Raw genomic sequence first — 9975 nt, forward strand, 5'->3', positions numbered from 1 at the left:
TCAGTAGGCAGTACTAAAGTGAACTTAGAATTTTCTAGTTTTTATTTGTAGGATAGATGTAACACCCAAAATTCAGGTAAATATAATAAAATTTGAATTAAGAAAATTATTATAAATTAATTACCGTTAAATTAGAATTACCAATTATATTAGGAAATAGTTTAAATAAAATTTAAGTATTTCCTAATATCCTATCATCGAACAGATGCTTGTACTGATTAGTAGTATAGCAGTTATTGTTGTGGGCCGTTAACACTTCCTTATCTGAGTTGAAATTCATGCAAGCAGTAAGCATTCACTATTACATGGCGCGGCACAGTGCACGGAGGAAGGGGTTGCGAGACTAGTGGTGTCGGCACAATGAATTGCGGTAGAAGAATTTCGGCACAGTGATGTCGGGGAGAAGTATTCTGGTAAGTGGAAGTTACGGATTCTGTAGGAAAGGAATGGATGTAGATTTCTGTAAAGAAATTGCTGTGAAATCTGAGAAATTCTATGAAGCAGGAAGTCACAGTACACAAGGCAAAACAAGAGTTGTTGTGAAAAAGTGATCGGCTACAAGGGAGAACAGCTGCAAGGGAGAAATTGCGGTGTAAAGAGGAAATCTATTGTAGCAGAAATCGGTAGTGAAGGTTGTAGCGTGTGAGGAATTCTCTTCTTCATTTGGGTTGATTTCATGCAACAGAATAATGAAAGAATGGGAGAAAATGCGGCTGTGAGAATTCAAGTAATGCGACTGAGCAAATTAATTAAAGGAACTGTGACTGTGTGGAGATTAAGATCAGTGGAAAGAAGGAATAGAAGAAAACAGTATAGAAGGAAGAAGGTAAACGATTTATTGGGTATATGCAGAAGAAGAGTTTTGAGGTAAATTATGATGTTATATATAAGTTGATGTAATCAAATTATTTGAATAATAGATTATGGAATTGATAGAAGTTACTTACAATAGCAGAAGAGTAAGAGGTGGAGAAGACAGCTTGTCAGGAAGATAAGTTATGTAAATTCTAATTTACAAACACATGAACAATTGTGTGTGTATATATATTACTTGATTTAATTGAAGTGATAAATGCATTATGAAGATTTCAATAATGAAAATGAGTATACATCCAAGTTCTAATGTATGAATGACCATTTTCATACCTATGACATTGAAGCAATGTTTTAAAAGGCGAAATCGGGAATCGATGCGTTTTGTCTAAGCGAGGCGAGGCGTAAGCCTCAAGGCGGATCGTAAGTCTCAAAATGGTAAAAATAAGATAATGTGAAATTATAAATAATGATAAAAAATGACAAAATATTAAGTCAATTATGAACTTGAAAGAATATATCGTTGATGTTTATCTTTGAAAAGGAAAGTCTTTTCATAATATGTAATTTATATTAACTAGGCTAATTATATTAATATTTAATTAATAATTATATTACTAATTAGCCAATTAAGTTAAATTAGATAATTAATTTATGCACTAATTATACTATTAATTATTTAATTAATTTGCTTAATTATTAATATTTTAAATTAATAATAATTTAGCCGCATCTAAGGTTTGCCTTTCATCTTCTCTTTTCGTCCTTGCTATTCGGCTTCGTTGCTTCACAGGACGTGTAGAGATTGCACACGTCGCTTCTTTGGCTCCTTCGTGGTTGTTTGACTTCGCTCCTTCGATGACTTTCCCTTCCTATCGGATCATAAGTTACGACATTTTGATCGGAAGAAACAATGGGAGCTCGCTGGCTGTGAAGGTAACTTTCTCCCTTTCGAGGCGTTGCCTTGATGCGCCTCGGCGCCTCAAGGCTTGAGGCGTATGCCTCTGTGAAAAAAGGCGTAAGCCTCGCCCGAACGTTCGAGGCTTAGGCCTCAGTTATCCAAACCTCCGCCTCGATTCAAGGCGCGCCTCGAGGCGTCCGCCTCAAACGCCTTTTTAATCCATTGAAGTTTAAAATAAGATTTATTATGATTGGTTCAATGTTTTTCTAGTTGATAATAATTTGAAAAGAGCTCATTAAATTTAATGTTGTTAACACATCCTTGTATGTAAGCATAGCAATAGACAGATTCTTATGAAATTTTATATATGACAAGTCAAGTATGAATTACTATGTTATGAAATCTATTGAATATCGAAAAAATAAGTAAAGATTTGTTATAAAAATAATATGATACCTATAATCATGGGTGGGGCAAAAGGGACCCCAAATATGATACTTGTATTATATGTGAAGCAAAAGGTACCACAAAGACAAGATATCTACATAGAAAGTGAGGCAAAATGGACTCCAAAAAAGATAAAAGGGATCTCTATGTAATTCAATGGCAATAATATTAGGTTTATCTGGGCTCCATTGAACATTCATATGAAAGTTTAGTCAAATCTTTAAAAGACAAATATTAATATTCAGTATAGACTTCAAAGGAAGTAAAGTTTAATGCTAAATATGATTTTATGTTGTTTTATAAATAATGGCAAGTTTGATTCATTTATGATTTCAATATTGTAAGTTAAATAATAATGAAATTTAACTGTTATTTAATTTAAATAACTTATGGAGTCTCATAGTCCACCAGCTATTTTATGTTGACTATTATACAAAGCAAGGAAAGGAAAAATTGTAAGCAGAATAGGTTCAAGTTTATTTCACTTTATATTCTTCTATTTAACATTGTTTGTGAGTTTATATTTGAAATATGTAGACTATTCAATGTTGTACTCTTTTGGATTCTCTTAGTGGCTTTGTACATATTTATGTGATGAGCTTTGGAATAAATATATGCTTCAGTGTGTTTATTAAATGCAATTGTTGGTGGTTGTTTTATTCAACTATGATATTAACGTGAAATGATAAAAGTAAAGAATGAATGTGATCTTTTTGTCTGTGGCACTCTACGTTACTGGTAACGGGTATCGTAGGGTGTTACAATCGACACTCTTCTTATTAGTATATTACTTGACACAACACTTGCACTTGTATTAAAATAGGCCTTATACCGTAGAAAAATTAAACCATCTTTAGATGCATTAAAAGTGTGTGTAAGATACAACACGAAGCTTTGCATTTTGTAACAGCTATAAAAAAAACCACAAACAGCCTATCATCATGCTATCCCTATAAGGTCTTATCAATCATGCCCAACAATTTTGAATTGCAAGCAAAATGTTGCATCACTGAACTATTCAATGAGAACTAGTACATCCACCTAATTGCAAACAAATGAGACTTCCGCACATTTTCATCATTGAACTGAAAGCAAAATGTCAATCCCAAAAACTAAGTTTTCCACACATTTTCATCATAGTTTGCTCAAGATACTTATGAGTAGGCAAAAAATAACTGCTAATTAGATTCCATAGATTTTATGGCCTACAACCCACTGATGTTGGAAAACTATCTCTGCAGTTACACATGGGATGATGGAACCATGTATTGATTGGCTCTACCTCAATTCCCCTAATCATTCCCAATTGAAATAACTTTAGACCTAAATGCAAAATCTGAGACAAAATTTGAGTTTAAGTTACCTCCTTGATCAAGAATGCTCTCCTAAGAGCAAAATAATTAATTTGCTAGAAGGGCTTATGCCCACAAGAACTCTTGACCCTGACTCAAAAGAAATCCTTATATAACATCAAGATACATCTTACTTCAAAAAAAAAAAAAACCTTAATCTATCACAGGAAAAATAACTTTATATTTTCTCTTTTTTTTTTAAAGAGGATCGACCGAAAAAACAACCCCATATCATCCATAAATTATATCTGTCATATGTCTTGATAACCATATAGCACCAATCAATTAAAATATGTGCATGGCATACATGAAAAATATGTGCATGGCATACATAGCCAACCGACCCTTTTTCACCTCTATAGTTTCTTATCATATTGAAGAGGCTCAAGGGTTAACCTTTCTTGAGCGATAAGAGTAATCAGATAATTCCTTTTTTCCCCTTTTTTTACATTTTTGTGGATGTGTGATGGGGACATCAGAGCATGAAAAGTGCAGTAGAGACGTGGCCGTCGGTCTACGGCCACGAACGAGTCGATATAGTTTTGAGTCATTTCATGTATTTGTCTTTTATTATGTTATTTTTTCTTTTATTATTTATGTTGTAATTGTTTTCCGTTTTTATCCCTTACTTAAGGGAGGTCATATATAAGCCCTGAGGGCATTGTCATCTTTCTTATTTTGAGTCTTATGTACGAGGCTATTTATAGCCCCTATGTTTCTCTTTGAAAATGAATGATTGAATGATAAAACATTTTTGTGCTATTGCTTGAGTGCTTGAGAGATCTTGAGAATGCTTGGAGAGAGAGCGAGATCCCTTGGAGAGGGAATTTTGGATCACCCACCAACCTTGGAGACAACCGGGTTCGTGGTTTCTCTTCTTTATTTATCTTTCTTGTCCATCATCTCCAAGCCGCCGACCACCATAAAACTCCCCCCTTTCCACGGGTAACTTCAATCCATCTCCACCTCATCCGACGAAACACCTCTTCACCCCCACTAAAATTTCCCCCTCCAACCCACCAAACCGCCGGCCTCCTCTCCTTCCCCTTCCCTCCATAATTCAAATCCATACATGAATCCTAGCCAAAAATGAATATTCTTAATTTGGAAATATTTAAGTTTCAAATCTCAAAGCAATTTGAAGTTGAAATTTTCTTTCCTAAGTTAAGAAATTTATTTTAGAAAAGTTCCCAAAATTGAATCGTTTGAATTTCAAATTTGAATAGGATTTAATTAAACATTTCCTATTTCTTAAACCCAAATTAATAAACCCCAAATCCCTCCTAGACCAATGATGCCGCCGGACACATGAATAAATCCTTGGATTTATTTCCAAATCACCTAAACCCACTATTGGAAACGTTTCTCTGCTCCCACTCACCTATTTGGCCGATTTTCCCTAAGGTCCACAACACCTAAATTATCTCATTAACCCCACTTCCCTTCTTGAGATTAATTTCAAACTTAATTCCTCTAATCGCTCACAATTAAGAATCTGAAATTTATTTCAGATTTATCAATTGTTCTTCCCCTTTTACACCAAACCTCTCCTCTCCCAACCCTCTCCCTTGGCCGGCCATAACTCTCCACCTCTATGCCAAGTTGAAGAGAAACTTCTTTCTCTTCAACAACGTCCAAGAGTACTAACAATCTTTGGGAAGACATCGTCACCTAGCATCCATGAATGGCCGATCCTAACACTGACTACGGACTTGCGTATGACGAACACGATTTTGTGCACATTCTCCATTCAACCTTCTTCGACGTCAACCCGAGGATTGATCACACGGTTGAGGACTACATAGAGCGCATCTTGGACACCTTGGTGGAGAATGAAGAACAAATTGAGATCGTCGAGTGGAGGATTGCCACCGATCCTTGACGGAGGTTTTCTACTCTTCCTCTTATATTTCTTAAGTCTAACCCTTTCATGTGATGTGATTGTAGTGACGAAGGACGTGTTCGCCGATTCTGCTAAGCTTAGTAAATGTAGGAATTTGAGCGCATTCATTTGTTTACTAATCTCATTGTTAGACTAGGGATTTTGTTGAAAACTATTATTTGGGCATAATGTTATTTTCTATGTTATTTTGAATATTCAAATCTTTTTGATGTGCAACTTAGCCTAAACGAAAGTGACCCCTCTCACGTTTTGATTCGTTGTTTTATTTGCTAATAAGTTTCTTTGTTATTTCTCTAATCAAGAATTTGTGCAATTTCTTAATAAAATCATTTGCAAGTATCGTAGTCCTACATCAATGTGTTAATATATAGAAGTGCATTGAACATCTGAGTGTAAAGTAGTGCTTATAATTTACACATGCATTACATATGGATCATACAAAATAAAGAAGTAATAATAAATGCATTTGTTAATGGTATGCTAAAATTCTAATATATATATAGAGAGAGAGGTGACAAGTATGACAAATAACAAGTACATATTCACTTTGGTGGAACGTTTCATGATAAGATACAGTTTCATTTATTTAATTTAAAGTAGAAAAGTAAACCAATCACAAGCGACACTAAAGCATGCAAGGATATTTTTGCTTTATCTAAAATATAAAAACATTTAACCCATTCCGTTCATTCAACCACAAAAAAATTGCAGGGACCTACTACCTTCAGTATTCCATGATCCATACAAATATACTTTAAAGATTGTTAATACCATCAATTATAATGTAACAATACCTGTTCTTAGATAGCATTCATGGTTCTGAAATAACAAAAAGTTGGCAGACAACCAATCGAGTACTTTTGGCAGTAAGATGTGATAGTGTTCACCTGTAAAAGGAAGAAAACAATAAATAAAAAAACTCACGAAATGATTATTAAAATTATTCAGAAAGTTATATACAAAAACCAAGCCTTCTGTTAGTGCAGATTATAATGATGAAACCAGTACCAGAAGAATGGATTGCCTGAGAAAGACAACGGCATGCAGCTGCCGACAAAATACTATTCTCCATATGAGGAGAGCTGAAGAGTTTTTCAAGAAGCGGCCAAAACATCCCCAAAAGCACTAAAATTGTGTCATCCTCTGCCTGGTCATTTGAGCAAGAAACCCCTAAATGGCCAAGAATTACTCCCATCCTAAAATTAATCACTAGCTTTAGTGCTTGAAAAACAAAATGATAGTGCTTCAGCACAAAACAAAAACAGAAGAATAAATGACTTCCAAGTTTTAACTTTAAAATCAATTTCTGAGCAATATACTAGGAGGCAAACAAATAATAGTTCATAGAAGAATAATACTATACTCTACAATTAATTGCTCACAACAAGAGCAATTATGTAGTTACAACATAACTGAAACACATGAAACATACAGTTCTTCGAGTAGTAATTTGTTCTCAACTACCTACATATTACTTTTGAACATGTTGACAATATGAGATGTAGCTCAAAGTCTACAAACTGTCTTCAGAAATGCAAAATTATTGTATTGCATCTTTTTATTCGAGTTCTACTTGGGTATTTTAAGTAACACTATTAGTTTCATGGTCATTGATGTGTATCACATGTTCAGCTCAGATTAATTTGATAGTAAGACATGATCATTCCATCAATCACACCTTCCAACAAAAGTTATAGGATCTGTCTGATAGCTGAAGACAATATATGCATAAGCTTTTGCTCTGAATTTTTAAAATTAGCATCCTTGTAGGGCGCAATAACATGTGTTACGACTCAGGACCCCAATCTTTTCCTTGGAGCTGCAAGGTATGTTAGATGTAACATAAATTATATAGGTGTGTCATAACGCATGAATTAAAACATATAACTTACAATTGAGGACCCAGTTCAGCCATGCGGTAAAAAGCAATGACAAACTTAACATATGATATGATGTCACTTATCATAGTGTAAAAAATGGTATGATCGAATCAATTCTCAGTTTCTTAATTCCAATTTTATTCTGGATTTTTTTGAAATTTGTTTTAATTCCATAACAAATAGAAAAGTATTTTCTCCAAACAATATTATTGGGTTTTGAATTTGGATGAATTTTGATTGGATCTGAAGTCCTACATTGTATCAAGTGTGATGTTCAAAGATGAGCCGAAGGAGCCATGCAAACCTCACCGATTCAAAAGAGTTCATATTATTTAACCAAAGAACTCTTATCTTTTGTTTACCCTCACCATAGTTTAGTTCTGGATTGTTTATCATGTGATTTCAGATCTATCACATAAATAAATCTGAAATCTTTGCATGAAAGCTAATTAATATTGTTTCTTATTAAATATCTCACTTCAGATTAAATTTCTACTGCATGAAACACATTCCATGTTCCAAGAAAACTATATTCCTTTTATTTTCTAACATGCATCAATAGCAGCAAAAAATTGTTTAAGTCAGATAATTTGCTTCCAAATGAGTTAACTAATTTGCGCAACTACTTCCCATCAAGTTTGAGATTACATCACAATACCTATTAATTGCATCAACAAAAAAAAACTTCAGAACAAGGTAAAAAATAATAATGAAGATAGGAACATATTGCAGATCAGCCTTGCGGAACCAACCTGTATAAGCCCCTAACAGCCAAGTTCATGGTCAGCGTATAAACAGCAGGATTTCGAGCCAAAGAATTCTGATCCTCTGCATCAATCTGTAAGCAATATGCATCTCATGAGTAAAAATTAGACAGCATAAGTGGTTCTAACTTCTAACAAGTAAAACAATATATAAAAAACTTAAATATTTTGAGAAACTTTCAACAAAAAATGCAATATACACGAATCAAATTAAAAGATACCATATGCACAAAGCTTAACAAAGCAAAAGGGGTCAGGTGAGGCGTTTATGATTCTTTTTTATCTTCCTTTCTTTCTTTCTTTTCTTTGTGCATTGGTGTGTTTTTATGCTATCTTTCCACCAATCATACTTGTTAACGGCAAATGGTGCACCATGGCGCAAAGGTCCCATTTGAGCCATTGCACATAGCGCACGGCGCGGCGCGCGCCATTTTGAATATGGCGCAAATTATACAAGAATTACAAATAACAATCCAAGCAATTTACTCAAGCAATCACCCAAGCAATTTATTTAAACAAATAACCCTGTTATACTTTGTGGAATGTTTGTCTATCCTAACATATCCTTCTACATTCTAAAAACTATCTACCAGTTAACTAACATGCTAAGAAAATACCACGTCCAATCAAGATATCACTTCAGTTACAATCATATCAAGTCCATTACTAAAAAAAGTCACTTCAACTTTCATGTTCTCCATTAAATATATGCCTTCATACAATAAATTCCAATGAAATTATTCTTTAACCTGTCTCTAACAATTTCAAGTCCAATAAATAGTCAATTTTCATACAACTCAAATATATTTAAATGAAAGCAAATAGCATTAAGAAGATAAAAATATGCAATCTAACATTTATCTTAACACTTTTAAAATCTTTAAAAATTAGAAAATATATTATCTAAAAAATTAAAATAATAAATATAAAAAATATTTATAATTACATTAAAAAAAATTTAAAACAATGACGCGCGCTATTTTGCGCCGTGCGCCATGGCGCGCATGTGGCGCAAATAGCGCGCGCCATTTTGAATATTTGCACCACGCCATACACATGGCGTCGTAGGTGCGCCGCGCCGTGCGCCATGACGCGCGTTATTTTGCGCCATTGACATCTATGCCACAAATAAACATCTTCTAGAGCCAACAAACATACAGGCAGGACCTATTAGTAGAAACCCTTACCCTGCTTCAAAATATCAAACACTTAAAGCATTCCATTGTGTTGCACATCTTAAAGAAATTTTTGTGCACAAATATTTTGATTGCTTTGAAGCCCAACCAAAATTATGGAAATCATATATGTAATTAATTCATGCAATCAAGTTCATAAAGAGCATAAACTAAAATCTATCAACACTCAGAGAGGTTGCCGCTCCAACCTCTTTACTTTTACTTGCATATAAAAGTTGAAATAAATTCTTGATGGATCAAGGAAAAGAGAGCCTTTAAACCCTCCAAATTTGTGCCTAGCATTGATGACAATTTTCTTTCGTAAATACAATCTTTCAAATCCTCCAGCCAAGCTAGCCCATCTTCCGACTCTTACAGATGAGAATGTCAATTATCATAGATTCTAAATTGCTCTCTTAGTCGACATTAATTTACCATCTATCGAAACTCAGGCAGTTATAAGATTTCATCTCCTGTTCTCATGAAGAAGTAGAAATAAGAAAAAAAATTTATCATTTTCCAATATTTACAAGACTGCAAGGTGCCTCAATTGAGAGCATATGATGATATATCTTCACCTATTACATAGATAACTTCTATTTTGTCATCACATTGTATTGAACTGTGGTTTTCTTTTCTCAATTTAATATGAAATTCCTTGAAATAGTCGTGTATTCGTTGCTTTGTTTGGTTATAATTTTATGATTTAAAAACAAAAAAAACAGATTCCCCATTTCTTA

General features: G+C 33.8%; 1 protein-coding gene across 3 annotated transcripts in view; it reads right to left on the reverse strand.

Annotated features, from left to right (window-relative positions):
• LOC110092572 (transportin MOS14) overlaps positions 1–9975 on the reverse strand; it is a 132848-nt gene that overhangs the window by 54263 nt on the left and 68610 nt on the right. For all 3 annotated transcript variants that reach the window (XR_002302599.2, XM_028698005.1, XM_020817182.2), the window contains 3 exons: positions 8049–8134; positions 6425–6612; positions 6211–6303 (listed from right to left, as the gene is read on the reverse strand). Coding sequence is in view for 2 of the 3 variants with exons in the window: in XM_028698005.1 (XP_028553838.1) it covers positions 6211–6303; positions 6425–6612; positions 8049–8134 (367 nt within the window). In the remaining variant the exon portion in view is untranslated. The remainder of the gene's footprint in view (positions 1–6210; positions 6304–6424; positions 6613–8048; positions 8135–9975) is intronic.

Source organism: Dendrobium catenatum, unplaced genomic scaffold (assembly GCF_001605985.2).
Source record: "Dendrobium catenatum unplaced genomic scaffold, ASM160598v2 fragScaff_scaffold_1026, whole genome shotgun sequence".
Taxonomy (NCBI): Eukaryota; Viridiplantae; Streptophyta; class Magnoliopsida; order Asparagales; family Orchidaceae; genus Dendrobium; species Dendrobium catenatum.